The sequence below is a fragment of the Xiphophorus maculatus genome, chromosome 20 (genome assembly GCF_002775205.1).
Source record: "Xiphophorus maculatus strain JP 163 A chromosome 20, X_maculatus-5.0-male, whole genome shotgun sequence".
Classification (NCBI taxonomy): Eukaryota; Metazoa; Chordata; class Actinopteri; order Cyprinodontiformes; family Poeciliidae; genus Xiphophorus; species Xiphophorus maculatus.
Genome location: NC_036462.1, coordinates 7,661,434 through 7,687,838, shown reverse-complemented (window position 1 = coordinate 7,687,838; position 26,405 = coordinate 7,661,434). Strand labels below are relative to the sequence as shown.

Here is a 26,405-nt window from a genome sequence, read left to right as displayed (position 1 = left end):
AGTCATTAATAAAGGACAAAATCTTCAATGGGATTCCCTGCGGAATATGATAAATGATTTTCTTAACTGCTTTGTGCTCAGTTTTTGATGAGTGTGTATTCAAATGTATCCCTCCACCCATATATATATTCAAGTAACGTTTCAGACAGGGGGCACTAGGACCTGAGCTTTGTGCAGCCACAGAGATCTTGCAGCCTGTAAGAAGTTTCTCACTTTCTTTCTGAACAATTTTCAAACAAGTGCAAGGCTCAGATAGGAGTGCTTGGATTAAAACAGTTGTTCTGCTCTTGGAGTTCTGTGGAAGTGGACATACAAACTGGGATATATTTCAGGAAGCTTCAGGAATTCTACATCTATGGGAGAAGATACTTTAAAGGTAGGTGGATTAAACTTTCATTTACAATGCATGAATTTGCCTTTACACTGTGAAAATAAGCAACCAAAAAGCTCATTATTAAGTAAGCAAACCATTTTATGTTTTAAGTTTATATACACATAACATTTTGTTATAATTTTAGTTTTAATTCTTATTGTAAATTAATGAAAATCACCTGTCATCTCCCCTCATCCCCTAAGAAACCTACTAGGCTTCACTGCATCGTGTTACAATAGCAGTGATCAGACTTGCTCTCACTTCAAGGTAATGTCCGAATGCATTCCTGCAGATTGGTGTGTTTGAATGTCATCTGAGGTTGTAAACAAGTAGCTAGCTGTAGGGCACTTATCTGAAATAATATACACCCACAAACCTACTGCACATTTTTGCATAATTCAGCTATTGCAAAAGTCAGCTATTAGGCTCAAGATGACTTCATCTGGTACTCTTGGAAATTTTAACAGACCTTTAACTATACATATGGAAGCCTTTATTGTTGCTGAGAAAATCACTTAAAGTTCTGTATGCTTACCAGGGTGACATTGCCAAAAGTATTTGGCTTACAGCAAATGGGTCAGCTTCATGAAAGAGGTAACTCAAATATGCATAACATGATTGCGAACTGGCATTAAAAGGAGAACGCTTAACAGAAAGAAAGGCTTCTCTGCACACAGACAATAGAAGCAGTAGTCGGTTTACAGCAACAAAGAAGGACAAATCAGAGGGGGGTGGGCTGCAGGTAGCAAGTTGCCCATAGAGCTGAGCTTGGCTGATATGCAAACATACAAATGCACAACTTGGATTTTGATATGCCGTTCCTTAGTTATGGTTAATAATCTTGGATTATATTTTCCAAATAGATTCAACAGATTAAAAACACTTTGATGCTTTGCGGTAAGGAGCAAAGTGTTTTTCTTTGCTTATAGCATCTGTGAAGTATCAGAGACTTTTTTTCACAATCTGACAAGAAATGTTGTGGTGAAACTTTTACTGGACAAGCTACAATACTGGATACCACATGGCTCCTTGTCTCAGATTTTTGTAAATTACTTTGTATTGTCGGGCTTTAAGTCGTGGAAAAGAATAACTGTGCAGACATCAAAGCTTAGTTCAGAAAACCACAAGATGCTCTTACAAAACTTCACTGGCAAATATTGGTAGGACGCCTGGAGAGTAACTTAATATCCGCAACGCTATCTCAAGTATGCTGAGTATGTGATATGTTTTGTTCTTAGCATGCATTTCAGTACATGTTTGATTTATGAACCATGGCTCACCTAAAGCCACATGTGTTTGCACATATAAATGTACCATTTGTCTCACAGTGAAGACTGAAAAGTGCAGTCACAGTAATTAAGCCTGAACCGCAGTCAAAAATGCTTATAAGGTGGTGGGACCTTTCTGATGGGTCTTGTCCTCATCCAGCATTCTGAGATGTTTGAGAAAACTTTACAGAGATACTCCAGAAACTTCCGTATTTTGCTCCATGTAGCACTTTGATAGAAAAAGAGAAATACCAATCCGTAAAATCTAATCATTCTAAATATTAGACATCAAGAAAACCTGAATAACTTGATCTCATTAATTATTTCTCCCTGTACTGCTGCACAACATAAAAATCTACATCCAGATTCCTTTTCTGAGAACCATCTGTAGTTCCTATCAGTGAAGTTTTACAAGAGTGAAAGAAAAGGCAGGTGAGATTAACATTCTTTTGACAGGTTATACAAATGTCTAAAACAGAGTGAGAGTGCAACACTATTACAATTGTACCAGTGGTTTCTAACATTCAAAACACAGTATCTTAATATCACGTCCTGTTTGGGTTAGATCTTATCTGGCTGATCAATCCTACTGTGTCAACATTTCAGACACTGAATATACACTCCTCTATCTTTTGGAGTCCCACAAAGCTCAACTTTAGGGCTCTTCTTTTTTTTTTACTTTTACCTCTTCCCCTCGGCTCCATAAAAAGGAGCAATCTAATAAATCTGAACTAAAGTGCGTGGTGATTTGTATCTACAAGGCGAAGTCCAGCGAAGTTGTGGTATTTTCCACAAAATCACTTTCCTTTTATTTGCTGATGATTATCAGATTCAAAGCAAGCAAGTCCCATCAACAAAGTCCCACCACTTTTAAGCAGAAGGATAGCTTTTTAATGAAAGCCTTTTTGGACTCCTTGTATGATATTAAAGTTTGTTTAGTCCCAAATTTCATGAATTTAAATGAAAAGAAAATAGAGGTTTGGACCATGTGGGCCCTGTGATTTCACCACTGTTGATTTGGGACCCCTGACAGCTTATTTTAAATCAACTGTCATCGATATGGGTTATAAGTTAGACATTGATCTTAAATTGGAAAGACAAATTGAACCAGTTGTAAGATCCTGCTTTTATCACCTATAACAGCTGGCAAAAGTTAAATCCTTGGACAGAAAGGACTGTAACTAAGGAGGTAACTATGTTACCTCCAGTTGTTATAAAACTGCTGTGTACATGAAACATGACTTAAAAGAAATTTACCTTCCCAATTTAATGCTTTGAAATGAGGACTTTGTCTCTTTAAGAAGCTCCAGCTCTTTCCAACACATTACATTCAGCACACCATCACAACATACTGTAGCTTCTACATTAGGCTGTTTACACCCATTCTTACCAACATTGGACTGAGAAGTAGTTTTCTAACAAGCTCAGAAGATGTGCAGCTCCATGAAGCATTTGCTGATTGCTGCTGCTGATAGTCTGGAGGAGTTGAGTGGGGGTCGGACAGAGGAGGGGTGATCTGTGATGCAGAAGCTTGGCTTGAAGACTGTAGCTCCATGGAGGAACTGCATGGAAAAGATGGCGCTCAGTGGGAGTTTAGGCACCCCCAAATGGTTGCCGTGGAAAATTAAAGGATTTCTTAAGCATGCATAAAAGATTGAGGGCAACACTCCATGCATATTTTTGACGGGGGAATAACATTATAACATAACATAAAGTTCAAAATTTTACTTAAAACTGCCCCTTTAACTAGATGTATTGTGTTTAATCTTTGATTGTGCCTATGCCTTATTTATATATATGATTGTTCTTTTTTGTATTTTTATTTTCTTAGGTGCAGCACTTTGTTTCAGCTATCGCTGTTTTAAAGTGCTAAATAAATAAAGTTGGTATTGTATGGTATTCAGATACTGGTTGTGCAGGCCATCGAAGCTTACTACTTAAGTTCAAAATGCAAGTTAAAAAGCTTACTTCAATGTTTGTTTATTTGTTCTGTGCTCCACGGTGCATCATTAATCTACTTGCACCGAAACATTTTAACGAGAGCCCTCAAATATTTGGAACCAACATTTATGCAGTAGTGAACTGCTACGGCCTGCACTACCCTACATTCCAAAGCTTCTTATGCATGATGTCTGGCATGAAAAGTTTGTAATTGTTCTGCAAGGCATTCTGACTTCTCTGGATTTCCACATCCTGAGTTCACAGTAGAGTGAGTTAGATCCAGAATGAGACAAATTTATTTTCATTTGTAATTTATGGTAAATAGAATATAATCGGGATTGTATTCATTGGATTTTTGGTTGTGCAGTAATTATTTTAAAGTGTAATAGAAAATCAGTTAAAACAATCTCAATGACTAATTCCTGTCCAAATAGATGCACCGTCCTGAATGAGTTTTGATATGTTTATTTTACAAAGGTAATTATTTGAAGATTAAATTAAAGAATTTGTTCAAAATCAATAACTGCTACCACTTATAAATACAGGAAAATAGGGAAATAGTAGAACTTAAAACAGGACAAGCATCTGCTTAATAAAAAAAATTTACTGTTTTAAAATAAATATATTTTTTATTATTATTTAGCAGATATTATAGAAAATATTTATTAGATAACCCTCTTCTTCTAATGTCTCAGACGAACTGACAGTATTTACACACCATTACGGAGGACTCTGTCCCTCCTACCTTCACAGTCATCAAGCTTGATAATCCGTCTTTCATGTATAATCATAGCAGCATCTGATTTTCCACAAAAACATGTCTGATCATCACTTTCTGCCTCAGGCCCACTTCAAAGACCTGGCTGCCCACTTAAAACACAAAAAGAACTAAAGGCTACTATTAAACCCTGCAGACAGTTATCCCCCCTAATGAGTCAGAGATACTCTCTACTTGCATTAGAAGGGCATTAATAGAGACCACCACATTTAGGAAAGGTGAATCTCCGAGCATTGAAACAGGCCTGTGCCTGAGCAGTATTGCCTCTTTCAAGCGAAGTACCTCTGGAGGCTGATGTATTTTAGCATTCTATGGTGAAAATTACTAGAAGACCACACACATTCACATTGTGTAAGTTTGTAAACTCTGACTCAGTCTTATCCTAAAAATCACCCAAGTTCAAATTCAACCATCCATGCGTAACTTCTGCTTGTTAAGATATGTTCACTATTTACATATTTGTGTACTTTGTTGCGTCTTTGCAGTTTAAGTAACAGGTTTTGGAACATTTTGTACTTTTTATTTAAAATAATTCAGTCCAAAAGTAAAATCACTGATCGACATGGAAAACGTACTGTAGTTTTTCGATTTCAATTATTTAACAGGCATTTTTCAGAGTTTTAAGTTTAAAAGTTTGTTGAGCTGTCGAGTCCAGACTAGTGAGGAAAATTTCTTCTGGTGTGAAATTGTAAAACCATGAGCACCCCGAACCGATCGCATTCCCACACACGTAAACAAAAATACACACTGCCTCTTTTATGGTGTTACAGTGTTTAGTTTGCCTAACAGCAGAAGTGAAATTATTTAGAAAAAGAGAAAACCATAATATGGGGATTCAGACAGTTGTAGTGCTGAAATAAGAGCTTCAGTAAGATGTTATATTTTAGGGAAAAGAAGTTAAAAAAAATTATTTCTCATGGCGTTTATAAGAAAAGACTGAAGCATTTTCTAAAAGCTGACATTAGTATTCAAGATGTTATGTACCGCATATTTTTATTCATTTACTGAAAACCATAAAAATGACCCAGTTAACATATTAGAAAAATAATATTAAAAGCACTCAAGCTTTCTATATTTTGATAATTTAAATAATTTTACTTGATTTTGAATCCTAGTTTTGATGTCTTCCTCTGTTCTAAGAAATGAAAAGCATGTGCAGCAGGTTTAGGAGGATTCTGGCTTCTATTTCTCTCTCAGCTGCAGAAATAGTTGATTTTGCTGCTCCAACAGCAGTGCTGATTCCAGAAATCAGTCAGATGGGCAAGGTCTAGTCTCATACTGCATTTATGAAATCCAAAAGGTTCCCCACTTTGGATATAAAGGGAATAGAAGTTCTAAAGAAGCCTACCAAACATTCAAGGTGAACTTTAAAAATAGGTATTCTGACTAACAAACTGAAATATAAAAAAGTACATTTAATGCCACCAGATCTCAATAGGTTGATCAGTTGATGGAGTTTGTCAGGAAATCATGCCTCCTTGATTCTAAGGGTCACAATAACTTCAAATTCAACTCTAGCAGCCTGCTCTGGGGAGGAGGCATCACCAGAGGTCAACCAACATTTCAGAAAAAAACTTAGTAGCTTCTTTGAAAAACTACTAAATACTCTTTAGGCTCCAAAATCACTGTGGCCAAAATAATTGTCTCCTGACCAGAAAAATACATAGTTGATAATAGCTTTTAATTTTGATTGTTTATTGTGTCAAAGATTAATTTTGAACTCTCATTTATTCAAATGAATGAATAGTTTCAAAGCTTTCTAAAATCTTAAAGAAGCTATCTACTGATAGGTATTCAGACAAAACCTTTTGAACCTCACATTTTAAAGGCCCCAAAACACCTGTGATGTTTGCTTTTGTAACCACTACTTAATTTAATTAGCAATAAATTCAGTAGGAAAGTTACTTTTGTTCTAGGGTCACACAGGAGGATGATAAGCATACAAGTTTTAACAACTCAAGTTTATTTTTCTTTCCCCACAAAACAAAAAAAATCCAGGTAACACTAATTACCTTAATAAAATTAAGGTATAAAACTTAAATTGTCAACCCTTATATAAAAATATCAAATTAATATATAGAAAATTGAGGGTAGTTGTTTTTTTAAACAGTAGCTTTAAAGCTTATTTCAACAAAAGAAATTACATATTCCAGTTAGTCCTTCAATATAACAGTTCAGTCAGTCAGTTCAGTCAATGTGCACATAAGTTGTCCGTTATGAAAATGTTCATGAACAAATAGTTTGTGGAATAAAAAAAAGATTTGGGGGCCCCCCTTTTTGTTCAATAAGCTTATATGTTGTCCACGCAAAATATCCAGCTCCAGTAGCACCAGCAGCACCAGTCCCTCCGTCTTTCCAGGCTTCAGTCCGAGTCACAAAGATGGCGGCGGAACCCTCCTGCTTCTGGAACCACTGGCTCGTTCAGGTATCGGTCGTCCAAAACAAAAACAACCTGCATGCAGAGCGTTAACCGATCATGCAGGTATACGGAAATCATAGAAATCTTTCAATTACTTCTCAGTGAAACTCAAATTAGCGTTTAAAATAAACCAAAAACGCTCAGTAATAAAGAAATTACTTAATAAACATCACTTCATCATAAACAGTCTCATTTCACAGAGCTATGCTACTTACAGAGCGACACTTTATACTCCGGTTGGGTTTTTTATCCTGTTCGAAAAAACTGAGCAACGTTAGCTCCAGCTAGGTAGCCATTCTGCGTAAGTAAGCAGCTGAAAATAAAACAACAGACTCACCGGAGAACTCTCAGAACAGAATGTACATTATCCAGTTCAAAATAAACAGATTTCTTTCATATCACAGCAGCAGTTATGCGTAGTAACTTCTGTACTTCTGCTGAAATGTACTTAGTCTGCATAGTCTGACATTTCTTTTTTCTTCTTCTTTTTGTCTTTACTCTTCTTCTCGTACCGGCACAGGAGAAATGTGGGTCTAGTGCCCTCTACAGGACATTCTAAGAACTAACAAACAAACACATTATACATACAGATCAGCATAGTTTATGGGGGTTACACATTGACACATAGAGAAAAGCTGGTAGAATCCATGGACGGCTAGCTATGCTATTTATCCTGCAGCCTTATTCATGCTAATGTTTACTTTTCTAGTGATGTTGTATACTGCACACTATTTCTGCACCACATAAGTTTCCCCTCCTATGTCCTTCACGTAATTTACCCAGAAATAAGATCTTCCTAATCCATCAAATCTGTCCCTTTTTTTGCCTTGTGTAAGCACATTTGGAATTATTGACTTTAATAAACAAACTGTGAAAGCCTGGCTTGCCACGACATTTGACAATGCTTGCAATAGGTCAGAGCTAAACAAAGAAGAGACAAGAACGACCTGCATAAACAGTTATAGTCGAGCCTGATGACACATCCCCCTAAACCAGCTGCTCACTGAACTGCACAACAGTGGACTATGTTCAGTTTTTAACCACTTTCAACCACTTTGAAGTATGTAAATAAATAAATCTAAGTAGTGTAGGCTGTGGTACTTAAGTTTGAAAAAAGGTTTTAAAAAATGTTGAACTTAAAAGTCTCTTTGTGTAGCGTTGTAATTTCTAAAAAAAAAAATGAATACCTGGTACTTTGAAATTTAAAATTTCAAAGTACGTTGAGACAAGCTCAAAGTATCAGCCACTTCCAGCTGAGATTTCAGTGCACATAACTTGTCTTACAAAGTGTACTAACTGGATTATTCTAAGACTGTGTGTTTAGCTGTAAAAACACACAACTGAAAATGAAATGCTGAGTTACTCTGTGGAGATTTACATGAAAAGAAACACCAGGAGCTCACATACTGAAGCCGAACTGAAGTAGAAATCTTAGCTGTGTTTTCACCATCGCAAAGCTACATTAATCATCTGAAAAGTGTAAAAACATTGCAAATTTTGCCGACAATCTATTCTGCTTTGGCACAAAGGAGTGGGAATAATCACACAGACAAAAAATAAATAAATCCAGGAATGCAAACTGCTAACATTATAGCATATAACTACACTTCCAAGATAAAATCTCCAGAAATATAGCTGCAGATATATTTTATGTGAACCTGTAAAAAATCATGGGACAACATCCCTTTTTTGATGTTTAGGAAAATAAGAAAAATGAAAGCGAAAACTGGGTGGCCTCTTTGGCAGGGATTTTAAATATGGGAGGATGCCCAAGTAAAGTCTGGAAACCCATAAAACTAACAATCAACACAATCAACAGTTTTAGACAAATAGCAACACTGGAAAAAAGTGGAAAAATACTTTGATAGAAACATACTGAACTCATTGTTTTCTATAAAAGTCTTCAATGGGAAAAATGTGTCTTGCAATCTGTTTTAAGGATCTGATTTTTGTTATGACAGACTTGACATTGGCCAAGTGAGGACACAAGAGGATGTCAAGGTCTGGCCAATCCATCTCTTTAAGGAGCAGAGAAATAAAAGCAACATCTGATGTGTAAATATACCGTTTTTATTTCCTCCAAAAAGCACATTGACTGGTTATCTTGGCTAAAGCAACAAAGTAGGATCCACTGTCTCTGCTATCTGTAGAAAAAACTGAGACAACTTCAGTTCCCACAGACTGTTTTTCATATGAGATAAAGTTAATTGACAAAGAAACTTTATAATGACGCAGTTCATCCCAGAAAACCAACATCTGCCAAAGTCTGAGCATAAAACAAATGTCCATTTTTGAACATGAGCCACCAGATGATGAAACAGAACATTTCTTTACCCTGACTCATTTCTGTTAGAATATGTTTAACTATTTTGAAGCGTTTGAATGGAGACTGTGCATTGTTGTTGTTTGGCTGGATTGTGTTTAGTGACTGTAGTCATCTGTGCTTTTTTTCAATGCAGTGAAAGACAACAACATCATGAGTAATGCCATTTTCCATTCCATTCTCACAAGGATTACTTCTGTTGTTGTCACCGATTACATTACACATATTTAATTCAGAAAACTATGAAACGTTAAGGCAGTTATTGATGCCTTTTTTGTCATCATTTCAGCTCGTCTTTGATATGAAAGTTTTTCTGCACGTGTTTGCAGACGTTAGCTCTACTAGATCATCTCAGATATAAAAAAAGAGTTGTGGTCTGTGTCAAAAGCTATTGTGCAAACCATTTAGGTTGTAAATACTACATGGTGATATGGCTATTTTATAAGAATGTGTCTTAACACATGGACATGTTCAATAAACTATTACTATCCAAATGGCCAAATCAGAGTTTAAAGTATCTATTGCGACACAAAAAGTGCTGGAAGGAAAAGTTAGCGCTACGCTTCAGTGAGTGTTGATTTTGCTGATGATGTCTGATGTATTCTGTAGCAAGGCTCAATTTTGTCTCAGTTTGGACCAGAAGACGACTTTGGATTTTTGTGTCCAAGAGACTTTCACACATCTGCCTTAAATCACAGCTGACTGCCAGCAGAGGCTGTGTTACTCAAGCCAAGTTTGTGTTTGAAATGGTTTCCTGCATTGCTTCTTGATAATAGTATAGCAGAACATTGCCATTCCTCGATGCAACAGGACAGCAGTTAGGATAAAATGGAAATTACAAGCTTGGATTGCAAGCTATTATCTTTACTTACATGTTTTCTTTGACAAGTTGCCCCAAAGAAAAATATGACATTTCCCTTCCCTATAAACTGTAGACAAGCCACAACAGGTTTGCAGATGTAGAAAGCCCCACTATGTGACCAACATGAGGAAAACACTTTAAACAGTTCACCAAAAAAAGTTGTCCAATGCTTAAATAATTCCATTTTGCTATATCTAAGTGAAGGTTTGTTATTAAAATGTAACAAATGGTTTAGCCTGGTTTCATCCAAAGCAAAAAAGGCAGCAGTCTGTTGTGATTAATATTTTAAGTGCACATACTGCCTTACAATTTTTGTACTCATTGATCTTTTCTGCATTTTGTACTGTTGCAACCACAAACGTCATATTTTGTATGTAGTTAAGCAATAGTGAGTATTGCGTAATTGTAAAGTGAATGAAAAATGTAATTAAATTAAAAAGATGAACGGGCTTTCAATTTGATTTTCACAAGAAAAAATCTTTTTTAAAAATGTGGCTTGCATTTTTTATTTAGCCACCCAGAATGTTGTTCTGCCCACCATGTGAAAAAAGAAATAGTATCTCACAGTTTTAAACCTACTAATACATTCAGTAGCTATATACATAAATAAACAGGTTGAACAAAGACAGCATCAATGAGAAAAACAACCAAGAAGCCAAAGGGAGCTCCAGAGGAGATCTACAGCTTTGTTGAGAAAATCCTTTGACAAAATAACTAGGAGTAGTGAACTTCAGAAATGTGGCCTTTATGTGACAGACACATGAAGGAAGCTATTGTTGAAAGAAAGCCATAAGAAGTTCAGCTGCTGCTTATACCAAAGCCTGGATGGTTTCCAAAGCAAACATGTAGAAGAATGCGCTCTGGACAGGTGAGACTAAAATAAACTTTAACTTCATGCAATTCTAGAAGAAAACTTGTCAAAGACTGATACAAACTTGAGAGTGGGCTCGGAGTTCATCTTCCAACAGTACAAACAATCTAAAGTGAGATGTGCAATGAAATGGTTTGGATCCAAACATATTGAAGTGTTCAAATGGTCAAGTCAAAATGTCAAACTCAAATCTAATACAACCCAGAAAATATCTAAATTAAATTTCATATGTCTTTTCTCTCTAGTATGACTGAGTTTGAGCTGTTTTGTAAGGAAGAATGGGCAAACATTCCTACATCTAGATATGCACAGCTGGTAGAGACACGCTCAAAATACTGTAAATGCAGAAAGTGAAGAAGAACTCATTGAGGCTCAAATTATGGACTACATTTTTTTAGCATGTCCAATAAAATCCAAATTAAATATGTAGTGCCTGTAATGAAACAAAATGGGTATGTTTCAGGGATGTGAAGACTTTTTCACGACAATTTATGGTGATGATAGACACACCTTTTAAATTATTTTCCAACCAAACTTAATAGGTTCTATCTGTATTTAGTCTTTGGCCTGGCATCAATTGCTGTTTGTGTGTTAGTGAGTCAGTGTGGTGGGTTCTTTGTCAAAAAGACTCCAAATTAAATACACTGTAGGCAACATGACACGAGATCTGAAAGTAAGAACAACCATTTCTCCACTGGGAGCATCAGTGGAGGCCAAACTATTCTTCCATCATCATATCTGGAAAATTACTTAGACTTCCTGTTCTTTTACATTAATTACGTCCAGACTCATCATATGTTCAACTGTGCCTTTGACTTTTTTAATGTGGCTTGAACCTGTACAGTTAGACACTGAAGCATTTGCCTCTGGATGGAATTCACTGTCCAGTCAACACATCAACAAAATTATGCCCTGTTTACTTTAGTCTGTCAACACACGCGATGTTTAGATCCTGCCACTGCTGCATCTTCCTGTCCATGAATGTGCATCCATAGAAACAACAAAGTAAAGATGCAGAAACTGTTAATTAGGAATTCCATCCTTCAATTATGACGTGAATGTTTCAAAAAGAGGACATACAATACAGGGAACATAATATTTAACTTTAGAGACAGTCCTCTATTGTTTTTTAGAATGTATTTTTGGCAAGTAGGAATATAGTAACAGGGATCCAGTTTTGTTCCAAAATAACATTTAAAATTGTGTATATTTGTTATGAAACAAGCAAACCTCAGTGAAATGGCTTCTGCTGTTTAGACTGCACCCTAAACAAAAAGCAACAGAGGAAAACTCATTTTAGCCAATGTTTAAAAAGAAAACAGAAACAGGCTAAGTTTATTTTGGAATGTTTTACTCCTTGCTATTTGAATTTTTTAAATGACTCCATATGGTTAAACGCCATCATTTACATTTTGTCCATGTAGGTCAATTATATGCCTTTACAAAACACTTCAAAAATAGCACATATCAATATTTATTTCAAAAATGTTGAACTTTTGTGTCTGTCTTTTTCATTAAAGCAGAACAACTTATATATATGAATTAAAGTAAGGCAGATGTGTGTTGATTGTGAAAAATCTGAAAACATCAGTAAGAATATCATTGTACATTATCACTGTTCTTATAAATCGGACCATAATTATTAACAATATATCCCAACGTCTTGACAAAATGCTGGACTGGAAATGAGACAGTAAAGTTGCACATGAGGGACAGCGAGAGGCCGATCTTCTATAAGTTTTGTGGAGAGGACAATTTATTCTGCCGTCATATGTCGGAGTAGCAGCATTAGCATTATGCACAGCTGAAGAAGCTGAAAAGGTTGATTATGTTCTGGAGGCTGCCCTGGAGCTGTTTGCACAACAAAAGGGAGACTTCATAAAATTAAGGACATAACGGACAACTCTGAATATACTCTTCATGAGACTGCAACAGAAAATCATTGCTACAACCACAGCCAGCAGCATGTACAATGACTCTATGACTATACCTGGATAGTTTGAGTTACAAAAGCACATTCTAAACATCCATTTTCTATACTTATTCCTATTCAGGGTAATGGGTAGGCTGGAGCTTTTCTTAGCAGCAGCTTCCTATTCATGCATTGAGGTGAGGAAACAGAAGTGCCCAAAGGAAATGCATGAATGCACAGAGTGAGAATGCCAATTTCACCTTAGACCCAGCTGAGACGTGAACTCAGGACTTTTATTCAGTGCGTTAACAGTGCCTTAATCCAAGAGTGGCTTTTACAAATCCAGTTACTGCAAGAAAAGTATTAGCTGGACATTTCCATACAATGAAGTTATATTAATTTTAACAATGTTTCATGCACAACACATAAGGTACAATCAATTTAATTCATTTTACTATTTCACCATTGCTTGTTTCAGATTTGATGCCCAACAGCATCCTTCATGGCTTGATGACTGTGAGAGACAAATGAGGACTCAAGCAGTTACAGTTCAATTTAGTGTATTTTAGCTCTTAATCTCCCTGATCTTCATCATATTATCTTTCACCAGAGTTCTCAAAGGAAAAATGAGGTTGACTAAACCAGCTTCAAAGTTTTCAAAACTCAACAGCGTCAGTAAATCAGCTCAATTCTGGTTGCTTCTACTGTAGTAATGCAATTAACCATAATAAACATGGATTTACTGTCCATTTGTGTATTGATATTAAGCTTAGTTCAATTTCAATGAACCTGAAACTGAAATTTTAACTTCTTAGTCATGAGTTTTGGACTGTGGAGGAAACTGGAGTACCCTGAAAGAGCCTACACATGGCTTGAAATAAAGAAAAATTAATGCTTCATTTGACTACTTTCCATCATCAGGAACAATATGTGCTTGAAAACATCCAGATTCAGTAGATGCATTATCTCCTCAAAGCTTGGTTCCTTAAGTTAAGACAAAGGGAGCTTCATTCATCCCGGTTATCAGTTGTAGACAAATGACCACAGTAATGTAATGACCTGCATGTCATTTAAAGCTTTAAAGGATAGATAAAGTCACATGCACCTTCCGTCCCTTTTGAATAACAGGTGGATCATGTTACTACAGCCAGTCTGTGACTATTACCCCATGAATGAATTGAGATGAATTGTTCCTGGACTTGATTGTATGCCAAACCAGGCTGTTTGTCAATCAACTCGGCCAAGGCTCATTAAACCAACTCCATTAGAGCTAATGTACAGTAGGTCAGTGGTTATGGGTTGCTTGTCCATTCAGGAGTAACAGACCACATAACTGATGGGCATGTTTATTTAGTTTATTTGCACTGTAAAGTGAATACAAAGCAGTTATTATCCAAGAACCAAGAAAATACGAGAAACATAAAACCATAAAATCCAACTACTTCTATGTAGTGTAATCTTCACATGAATTGAAATTAAAAGCAAACAAACACCACCAACTTGGTCCCTAAACCAGCAGGTAAAGACAAAGTAAGTAGAACAATCAGTTAGTTTTATCATTAATTAACTTGCAAAATAACATTTAATTTAAGAATGGTGCTAATCAGACTAAATATCATAAAGAAGTTGTTTTTATTTAATATTTTAGCATTTTTCCATTTACAAAAACAACTGATACCACTGTGTCTCTTAACAAAGCGGAAATGCTTTTGTTTCGTTTCAGATCTATCCCCTCACCATCATGGTTTAAAGATATAAACCATGGATTACTGTTTATCTGGGTTTGCTGGTTTGTGTAGCTATTCAATTGTCATAATCAGAGTGTCAAACACTTCTTTGACTTTGCAAGAGCTCAGCTTGTGTAATCTGTCTTGCAGAATACACAAACACCGCACTTGAGTTAAGTTTTTATTTTTGGCTTGTTTCTTTGTTTTTCTTTCCTTAACTCACTTTGTTTGCTGTTGTGTTTCTTGTAGCTGACAGCAGTTGTCTCAACATCAAGGCCTGGTATTCATTTTAAATTTACCTTAATGTTATGGGGTCAGGTCTGTTACCTATTACTTGTACGTATTAATTAAATGTATGCACATCTTAACCTAAACATCTCAAGGGCCACTTAAAAAGCTTCAGTATGTTTCAGGGGAACAGAGCTGTCCGAAAACATATCTCAGGCAAGTACATCATGACATACATTGCTGCTGAGGGAATTAGCAGAACAGTGATTTTACCCTTATATTTATGGCATTTGTTAATACAGCCACTGAACATTTGTAGTCAAACATAAAAAGACTGAAAAGGAATGAACCAAAGTTGCATTTTAATGTTCACCCATTTAAATCTTATCACATCCAGAGACCACCTGTGTTTAATTATAAAACACTTCCTGCGCTGATGTGGATTCTGTACAGGAGCACACCACAGTCATTTAGAGTAACAATCCATTCACTTCTGTTTACATGTGGCTCACATTCCTTTCATTTAGTAAGTGTACCACTTGATTCATAAGCCATTCCCAGAAGCAATGATTTGAAAAAACAGCTACTTCTTCAGACAGTTTTTATAAATTGTGTCATAGATGTTATCATCTCTTGGGATGAGCTTTTGCTGATTTATGGTGGATAGTTCAAAACAACAACACTGGCATGTATCTTTCCTTTTAATGTGATTGGAAAATAGTGCTGTATTTATCACCTCACTGCACATATTGCTCTGTAGTATGCTCACATTTTTCTTTTTATTGATTATCAGCAATATATTGAAAAATATATTGCACATTTTTAACTTCATAATTTTAAATGAACCAACTCAGTTGCACATTCCTTTGGACTAGAAGTCACTATTTATTGTATAACTGTAAGATATTTATTTTTGAAATTTGGCCCTTACTGTAAAGTATTTTCATTCTTCATTTTGGTTTTCAGTATTTTAGGTTCTATCTTTCTGTGAATCTACTTGTAATTACCTGGCTGTTGGCTACTGTTGCTGTATTTTATTTTATTCTATTTAATGTCACTTCACAATATAAGCACTTAACTCACTTTAGCAAGCTAGATGTTTGAAATTAAAAGTGTAAGAGACAACATGACTCACTTTCTGAAAAATCAGAGTAATTATCGGACCATTTGGGGAACTCAGAGCATTGCAATTTAATTCCCATAGAATCGGTTAATCCTTGAGATTAAAAGAAATAGATAAATATGGTTTGGAAATGGTGCATCTAAAACACTGTTAGTACCACATTCTTGATCACAGTACACATGCACATTTCAGAATGGGGCTTCATCAACAGCAACGCATGTATTTCAAACAAGCCAGGATTATATTTTCCATGTAATCATCTCAGTATTTTCACAGGCATTTTCAGGCACCTCACTATTCAGTTCAATTATGATTCAGAAAGCTATGATGTAATAGATCTATTTTTGGCAGAACATGGTGTCTTGGCCTGTACCATAAGATCTGAAATAAAAAGCTTTTAAAGTTTTGGACATTCAGAACTAACAGACCCAAAGTCACAAGTAAATAATGAGTTCAAGATCTCTCCATTCATCTGTAACTAACAGTAAATCTTTCTGAAAGATCTGACTGTACTCTGCTGCATTCTTTTACAGCATATTTATATTTGCACCGTCGTGACTCAGTTGCTATTACCATTTCTAGTACACAACAAAGTAACTGCCCCACACCAGTGAAATTAGGGTGAAACAGAATTTCATGGTAATGGTGTTCCATATGGTACATGTTACAGCTGTCCTACACTCTCCTAGTGACCCAATGACGTTAGTTTGGTTCCACTGAACAAAGATGGATCTTTGTCTCAGTGAAATATCTTTGAGATGAGAATTTATATCCAGAAAATGCTACATGGCCCAAAAGCCATCAACCACTGACAGACGGAAATCCTTAGCAGTAAAAGACGTTTTAAAGACAGAATTTGCTTGGTCTTTTTCAAGTTCCGAGGAAATTTTGAAATATGTGTCTGTGAAATATATGTTGGCAGGTATATAAGCTGCTTTTCTCCTACCTGGAGGTGGAACACTAACATAGTTCTTCATACTTGTTGTGTTTTAAATTAGCATAGCTTACTTTTACATAATCTGAATGTTGTGGCCCTTGTATAATTCAACTTTCTTTCAATATGGCATTACTTTGGCCTGTTTTTAGAATAAACTCTCCATTTGGCACACCAATTTGTTTTTCCAACTTTTAATTTCTTAAAGGTAGATTATCAATTAACATTCAGATAATGGGATTTTGACATTGTTAATCAATTCAGAATGGTTCCTGTCTGCAACTTGATGTATCAAATATATTCTATCCCTCATCCCCAGGAATTTTTTTTTACCACATGTCTATTTGCAATCTAAATATAACAGATGGTGTATTATGATTATGTATTTCTTATTTCTAATGGTGTATGAAAACATTTATCATGACACTATTAATAAGGAAATGAAATCTAAAGCAAAACTTATGTAAAACTCTTCAGATGTAAGAGAACTTCACAAGACATCCATCCCCCTTTGAATCATCAGTTGTGTGTATTTAAACACACAAGCTGAACACAAATTTCTCTTAATTCTTAACCCACAAAGCTTTAAAATGTTAATGTTTTATATATGTCATTGAGAAAACATGAGTTTTGAAGTCCAGACAAACTTTCAAAACTCATATTTCTAGCAATACCAACACAAATTTAAGGTTAACAGTGAACTAAGCAACATGCTTTTGATCTACAAAGTCTGCGTCATGCAGGTCAGCTTCATTATTTCGGTATGTTCAGCATGTGATGAGCTGGTGAGGGGAACAAATCATATGAACTTCCTCTTCCCGTATTGGTCTTGCAAAGAATGTGTTTACAGTGGGTTTTATGAGGCGACTGAGGCACTTTCTCCACTTGTCTCTCAACAGGACTGAAGAGCTGAGACATAGGAGGGCAGAGGTGTGCTGCATGGGGGCCAAAGCCAGGCCTTATGGCAGGAGGCGCCCAGATCTCGCTGAGCTATAATTACATCCTGTAGGAGCCTCTGAGGTGAAACAGTTCACACGGAGACACTGAAAGGTAAGGCATGGAAAGTTGCCAATATGTTTGTGCACAGATATGATTCTATAAATAGCATGTTTTGCTATTTATATCATTTTAAGCTTAATATATAGGATTTTTGCAATTTGACATTTTTAACTGTATGCTACATTCTGACTGTATTTCATCAAATGATGAAAATTGTATAATTTCATTAAATTATAGAAATATGCATTTGAACTCTGAACTAAGTGTGAAAACTATTATTCTTATGCTGTTTAGGAAATGCGTACATCATTAATAACAAAAGATAATTTACTTCACATTGTCAGGCTGGTTTTGTAAAAGCATATTTTTCCTAAAAAATGAGCTAATCTGAAACAGTTATTAATAAACAGAGTCTTCTGCTTTGCTCTTAAGGCTGAACTTCTTATACTATTTAAATTTAAGAGCATGTGGAGTTTGGACCAGGCATGTTTTCTTTGTGCCTACAGGGATTTTCTCAGAGTGCTCCGTCTTCCTCTGGGCCTCCAAAGAGTTGCAGGTTAATAAGTGATTATAAATCTTAACCATATGAATGAGTTTACATGGTTGTTCGTCTTTGTCTTGGTTGTTTAAAGAGCTGGCAGCATGTCCAGGGTGCTACCCCTGTTAGTGACCCACACAGTGTCCCACCCTATCTGGAATAGAGTACAGTATAAGTAATAAAGCATAGAGCAGACAGTTATGAAAATGAATACATGAATGAATTGAATAATGTTTCAATTAGAAACATTCAAAGCAGAATTTTTGACTTATTTAACGTTAAGCAATTGCTCAAGGTGCCTCGCGATCAAATACTTCACCACAGTTAATAAGATCATTGCCATGTACGTGCTTGAAAAATTTATAGTTTGAAGTGAAATTAAATTACACAAAGGGATTCATCAGGTATGTGCTTCCTTTACCATTAAATATCCATTTTGTCAGTGCCAGATACGTTGTTCGTGCAGCTTAGTCTTTGCTCCAACATGTGGATAGCTTTTTAAAGAATCTAAAAAGGCATAATTTTTTGTTTCTAAAGATATGTCTGACTTCAAATGTACTTGCTGCTCACAAAGATGTTTTTGTAAGGTGGTGCTGAAATGGCTGATGTTATGTTTACTGTTTGTTTTGATGGGAATTGTTGACATTTAACCTCTTAACGTATTTTTGTTTGTCAATTAATTACATATTTATTATTTTTAGTTTTCATCAAAACTGTGGCAAGTATTTGAATGACAAACTGGTTACTTTTAATTGGGGAGATTATGAACCATTTTTGAACTACTACAAATACATTGGCTACTTGTTCATCAAGTACTTCAGACAGTTTTTACTTTTATACTTTATTTGAAACTTTGGCATTGGGTTCTAACTACTGCAGAACAGGTAAAATCCTCCCTAAAAAGCTGGAGTTTCAGAAAGCTGTGATCTTATACACCTTATTAGTTTTCAATATTCAGCCAAATATGAAGAAGTGTAAAAATATACAGTACATGTGAAAGATAATATAAAGATTTTTCTGTCTACGTTATTTATTGAAGAGTTGCTTAGAATATTTATGCCATGGGTTCCTTCAGAAAAATAGTTGTCAGAAAATTGCAAAATGCTTGACAAACAAATTTGTCTGATAATTCTGGGGGGGGTTTCAAATTCAGCCACTTTTTCAATTGACATAAAGAATGTAACAATATACGCTTTAGCTTTAATATTTACAAATTTAACCCGGCGTCAATAGACGTTCATTGCATTGGGGGGATGCTGCTTATCTCCAGCAGTCAGTAGGACACAGAAGACAGACAACCATGCACACACACACACACACACACACATGTTATTTTGTTTGTATTTCCTTTTAATTGCTGTAAAGCACTTTGTATTGCCTTGAACCCACAATGTTTTGCTGTAAGGCGTTAGTGCTACCACCTATGCCAGTGTGGAGCCCTACGGTTTTCAAATCAATTTAAATTGCAATACTTTTTTTAGAGAAATACAAATTTAGCATAGTTAAAAGTAATTATGGTAATTATACAAAAGTGAATGCAATGTAATGTAGTTATTTTCTCATGTCAAACTACTGTAGCCCAGAGAGGGCAGAACACAGAGCTGAGATCCAGTGAGAGACTGTACAGTTACAGTTAAATAGTTCTCACAAGCGGTTGCTAGCATATCATAGCTCACATTATGTACTATTCTACAGGCTATGAATTTTCCTGTTGTGACAACAGTTTTTATCCACAAGCCTTCAACCTGACACCTGAGGCAAATGCAGCATATAATAGGCAGGTTAGCTGACAAAGCCTGGCTGCAGCAGAGGAGTCACAGGTTTTAACAAGCCTACAATGTCTGCTGAACAGCTTTAAATACAGCACACTACTTGTCAATTTATTCAAAACAGAAAGTACAGACGTTCTGTTTTGAAGTGAGTCAAGACATGTTGACGAAAAAGCAGACTGTATCACAACAATTAGTGAAACTGTAATGTGATACCTACTGAATTTTTATTAATCATTAAGTCTTTTATTGTAAGATATGTATATAAAAATAATGAAGAAATAATTTTCTTCATAAATATTATGTTTTATAGTTAACACATTGGTTTTATTATACTTTCCACTGCTTTCTCAGACCACAGAGCCACTGGAACCAAATCATAGCTTTTGTTGCTTGTAGATCTTAGCCAAATAAAAGCTCCACATCTGTTTAGCTTTAGTTTATAAAACCTACTTGGGGATTTTGCTGCCATGTTCAAAGCGATAACAACACACAAAAGTGGGAAAATTGTGATAAAATAAATTGGTTAATGATCATGACTGGGTTAATGGTTCATCCACAAAGCACCTCTTGCTCCCTGAGACGATGCTTCACATAAAATTACAGCTTGCAACATAAAATAATTCTCCTCATGCTACCGGAAAAACAAAAAATGTATTCCCTTTTAAACTGTGTGAAATGGACCTAGATTAGAAATGTTTGTCCACTTTGTTGTACAGACATACTTGATGACGATAATTTGATGTCCATTAGGGCAACGTCAGCAATACGTTTCCTATGCTTGTCTTGAACTATTTCTACTGTTTTCCTAGCATTTTCCAACTAATTAAAACCACTGCCAAGAAGAAATATTATTTTATATATAATGTATGATCACACATGTCAAAGCTACATCCACATTCATAGCAGGCTGCTTAGGCAGAATGCGGTCAAAAGCATTAAACTGCTCGTTGATATTTCAATATAAAGAAATATTTGACGTATTTCTTTATATAAATCTTATTAAGCCAACTGTCCACAAGATACAAAAGAGAAACTGATTGGTCAGGTCATGATTCCCTTCTCTCAATACCTTTGAGTGCATTATAAGTGCTGTAGATGATGACTGCTGTAAGACACTGACAAGTGTTAAACTGATGCTTGTCAAATTCTCTCAAACTGGTTATGAATCCTTCCCAACCTTCTTTACTAGGTCTCATCTTACCAGAGCGCTTAGTTTGCCATGTGTGTTTTAACCCCTGCATAGTTTATTCTGCCTGTTTGGAGTTTTGCCAACATTTTCCATTTCAGATGATGGGTTGAACTTCATGCCTGATATATCTGCTGTGTTTCTTTGTCCTCATAACACTGTTTTTTTCACTCATATTCTGAAAGAAATCTCTGAGGCCTTCACAGCTGTATTTATTCTGAGAATAAATTGCACACATGTGAACCCCGTGTGACTGCCGAAGACAGCTGGCTGCAGCAGATACAGAAATGCACCCTGAGATGACCTTTTGTGACGTCAGCAAATCCATCTTCCTGGTCCCATGTATCACAATTTTTCTTGCCTTGAATTCTTTTATATTTATTTTACATGAAACTGAGACATTAATTGAATATAATTGTCAGTACATTTGATTTGTCTGGTTGTAATTTTTAAAGCTGACCTTTGAAAAATACGAGATCTGACAAAGCTACCATTGATTGTCTTGAAAAATAATATACATTTTGATGTTTTCTCCTTTATTAGTCAGACTCTTAAAGTGATCAAAGCATAGAATAAAACAGCTATCTTCTACCTTGAAAATTAAATGATATTAAAATAGTCGGTTGTGTTGTACATAGTTTACACCAAAAGATTTCAACCTCAAAGATTATATTAGCTCTGCCAGGGGCTTTAAATGGTTGCTTTTGCTCTCTCCGGATTATATTATCACTGTTATTGTTAAAATTAAATAATCCATTGCCTCTTGGCGTTAGGGAGGACATTTTTTTCTCTACTTTAGAGTTGAACTACTATCAGTGTATTTCGTCATGAGGTTTTGCCTTGAATGCATGTACAGTAAACTTATTAAAATATTGGATGTGTCAAACTTAAAAACTAGCTTGTCTTATAATAAGTCTCTTTTTAAGTTTTGGATCTCAAATAATTTACAGATACCTTTTTAACCAAACTCCTTCCATTTCAACAAAATCTTACATGTTTGGTTCATTACTGAGCAGATACAAATAAAAAAGAGCACAAAGAAATTATCCTTAAAATGTTATTTTGAACAAAATTTCTATAGTGGCTTTCAATTGCATTAAATTTGAAACTGTTGACCCATGTGGTTAAATAGTTTGGACTCCTCTGCTTAAGATCATCTGAAACCTGTTAATCTGGAAATCCCAGAACCAGATCTAAACAAGAAGGAGCAAAACATAGTTTCTCTGTTACTTACACATAAAGGTCAAGTTTTATTGTAATAGGTCATTGTATTTACATATTACCTTATTAAACTACCACTTTGATCGGTGCTTTTTTTATGTGGTGCTTAAACTTTATTATCATTGTTTTGAAGTATGTCATCTTTTTAATTATCTTCATCTGTGTTGCTTTTACTTTTCTGTGAAGCAGATTGAGTCACCTTTTGTATAAATGGTGCTATTCAGATGGACTTGTCTTGCCTAAGACCAAGCAGTAGATAAACTGGTGAACACACAAAGGTTTAAAATCCATTAGTGTTGGCAAAAAACAAGCACAAAACACAGTTAAAGGGTGACAACTGTTTATGACTACTGATGTTTCTGTAAAGTACCTACAAACAACTAAAACAACAGTGTTTTTCACAACAACATACAAGAAGCTGTTTCTTCTTTTATTTGGGTGTTTTTTGATTGTGTTGTAACAGTTGTTTTCGCTCTTCTCATTGGTTATCTTAGATCGTGTGCCCATGAGGTCATCCATGCTGGTCCTGTTTCTCATCTTCAGTGCCCAGGCTGTGGCCCCCATCATAGGGGTCTTGTGCAGCGTCACAACAGCACAACAGGACCACCCCACCTCCATCCCCACTGTGGACCCCAAGCTCTTCAATAAGCGCCGCCACCTCTCACCCAGGGTGCTTTTCAGCTCACAGCCCCCCGATGCGGAGCCAGCAGGGGGACAGGGTGTCAGCAGGAGGACTCGAAGGCAGCCTCAGCACCGGGGGGTGTACTCGGTGTGTGAGAGTGTTAGTGTCTGGGTGGGCAACAAAACCAAAGCCACAGACATCTCAGGCAAAGAGGTGACAGTGCTCCCATATGTGAACATAAACAATGTTAAGAAGAAACAGTATTTCTTTGAGACGACGTGTCACAGCCCTCCATCTGGAGGCTCAAGATGTTTAGGAATTGACGCAAGGCACTGGAACTCCCACTGCACCAACTCGCACACTTTCGTCCGAGCGCTCACTTCATCCGAGAACCAGGTGGCTTGGAGGCTCATTCGGATCAACGTGGCGTGTGTGTGCGTGCTCAGCCGCAAATCGTGGCAGCATTGAAGACTCACCCATAGACTGGCACACAGAACACAATATAGACAGACACAATAAAATGCAGACCGGTGTGTTTCTGCATATAACTTATCACCAAGGACTTCTCACCCTCTGCACAAAGTAAATTATTCTTGTATGTGTCAAAATATCAGGACTGCATGTATACACACCAGACCTGGGTCAAAGAGTATCTGCAAGTTTTAGCCATTGAAGTATTAACATGATTGTGAAGGTGTTTTAATCATCTCTTGTTTTTATAAAAGAGGCCGTTTGGTAAGGTATGTGTGTTCTTTTGCAACTATTAAAGCAATAGACTTTATAGTTGGAAATTAGAAATGTTCTCCTAGTAAAAATCATTACCTGTACTGTTTAAAAGAGCTTGAAGAAAACTTGGTCAATCTGCTACGATGTATTGTATAAATTGATTCCAGCCATTTAAGGTCACATTAAAATTAGAGTTATATTATTGTGTGATGGAATTAGTCAGTAAAGTAGAGTCGTGTGAAAGAAATTAGTTTCCTCATTACAGATTCCTTATGTTTCTATCTTTTGTTACACTTACATGTTTAGGACCATCAATCTGGTCCTATGTGAAAATAATATTTCTTCTTATTAAATTATCAATCCCTGGGATTAACAACTTTTTAAATTCAGCTTTTCTCATTCCACCAAGGCTTAATTACTCACTAACCTGCTCAGTAAAGAAATCACTTAAACAGAACCTGTCAGAGGACAGATTGAAAGATTTCCAAAGTCATTTTTGATTTAAAGAAAATTAAAAACAGATGTTCTTGATGATGCCCAAAATTTGGGGGGATTTTTTTTTTTTGAACTGAAGAGACAAAAGTGGAACTTTTCAGGAAGTATGCATCCGTTTACATTTGGCGCAAAACTAATACAGCATTTCCACAAAGAAACATGGTGGAGGAAGTGTGATGGTCTAGAACATCCTTGTTTCTTCAATAACTTGTTGACTAACAAACTGATGGCACCATGAATTCATCTTTTTACCAGAAAGTCGGCCATCTGTTGGGACGATGAGCTGAAGTGTCTGCCACTCAATAGCTGTAAAAACAAAACAAAGATTTAGGAGTTGGATCATTTGTTTGATAGTTTTCTACATTTAAATGTGACATAAAAGCACAAACGGAAGAAAAGATAAAGATTTTTTCACATCACCCCATTTATGCAAGTCATACTGGCTCTTTACCTTGCTTATTTTGTAAATCCAGAATAGTATGACAGTCTACAAATGGTGGAATAATCAATTGTATTTGTCTTATTCATTTTCCATCAACTTTAAAGATATTTTGATGGTCATGAAAATTGAAGAAAATTTTTTTGGCCTTAAGATAAGAAAACAATATTGGAATCCAACCAGTCTTAAACTAAGCAGTGATGGAGGGTTATAGCATTCAAAGACAATTGACCACAACCCACAAGACAGAACAATTTTATGTCTTTCATAGTGCATGTTTTTTTTTTCTCTACTGAAGGAGCTGAATAATTGTCACGTTTGGAAAGAGAAGTGAACCGTATTCAGTTGGTTGCAGTCTAGCACTTTACCACAAGATATCAATAAGCCAAAGTAAATATAATGCAGTTTGAAAATGATATATATGTAGAATCTCTTGCTAGTTTAAACTATACTTTAAGAGTTTTTCATTCTCCCAATTCCAAAATATCACTTTTATAAAAACAGCCTTAGTTTAACAGAAACTTTAGTCTTTCTTATTGAAATAGAGTATTTACTGCTCATAAAGGAATTATGAGGTACTATTAAATGCACAGACTATCCAGTAGCATTTTCACTGAATTCAGCTTTCTCCTTACATTTTGTATGATGTAGAGCCTAATCAAACCACAAAACTACAATAAAATTAGCCCCAAACCTGCAGACAGCACGTTTGCCCTGGTTCAACGTGCAATTTAAGGGGCTATTTTTATGACCATGAACAACATTTTATATTGGAAAAAGAATTATGATGTACTAAATTCTAGATTTGGACAAGGAAGCGGGCTTGTGGACCAAACCACAGCTGCACTGTAAGCCACAGCTTCTGAAAACACAGCATTTCGGTTTACAAGTCTATTTGACTGTAGCTTTTACAAAGCAGAGGCTAAAATCTGTGTTGTTAATAGCAGCTGAGTCAGTCACAGTAAAAGGCCCATAAAAGTTTTGGCACAGCAACACAGTCAAATTTCTTGTAATCATTTTTGTCTCACTGTTCGCCGTCTTAAAGAAAACCCGTCTAGCTGAGAAAGACTAATAAAACCATTCCGCAGATACAATTTAACCCAGGTCTGTAATAAGCAATATGTTCATTTTTTTAAATAATAAATAATTATGTTTATGTTGTTATTTATTAAACATATACAAACATAAACTGTATGTTTCATGAAGTGGTTCCTGCAACTATGAAGAAACATCACAAAAGACTATATGAGATTTGCAGCTTTCAGTGGAAAAAAAAACAAAACAAAACAGACAAATCTATATGTTTTTGACAGATCATGAACTTTATTTATTGCTTTGGCTGGTCTTTATGTTGATTCTTCTCACCGTCATTCTACAATTGATATGAAACAACAGGTTTAAGAAATATCCATTAAAAAAGTAAGACGGCAAATGATCCGTGAGGCCTACTCACTGATTATGTCATGGCTTAGCATATTCTTTGTTTTGACAGGGACAATTTGTTTTTATCAGCACACAAAAAATTGGACTGCTGGCATTCACTCTGTATTAGTAGGGATATTTTGGGGTTCCCCAGCCCAGTTTTGTATCACAACTTGTGTTCATGAGCTGGTCTTATGAAACTCCAGATAGGTTAAACTGAAACTGA

General features: G+C 35.8%; 1 protein-coding gene across 1 annotated transcript; it reads left to right on the top strand.

Annotated features, from left to right (window-relative positions):
* The first annotated feature begins 212 nt into the window (after positions 1-212).
* On the top strand, positions 213-25,920 carry LOC102232576 (nerve growth factor-like). Its single transcript, XM_023324580.1, has 3 exons — positions 213-376; positions 17,659-17,809; positions 22,970-25,920. Exon 3 carries the CDS (start codon positions 22,981-22,983, stop codon positions 23,563-23,565), a length of 585 nt encoding a protein of 194 aa, XP_023180348.1. The 5' UTR covers positions 213-376; positions 17,659-17,809; positions 22,970-22,980; the 3' UTR covers positions 23,566-25,920.
* Positions 25,921-26,405: the final 485 nt, after the last annotated feature.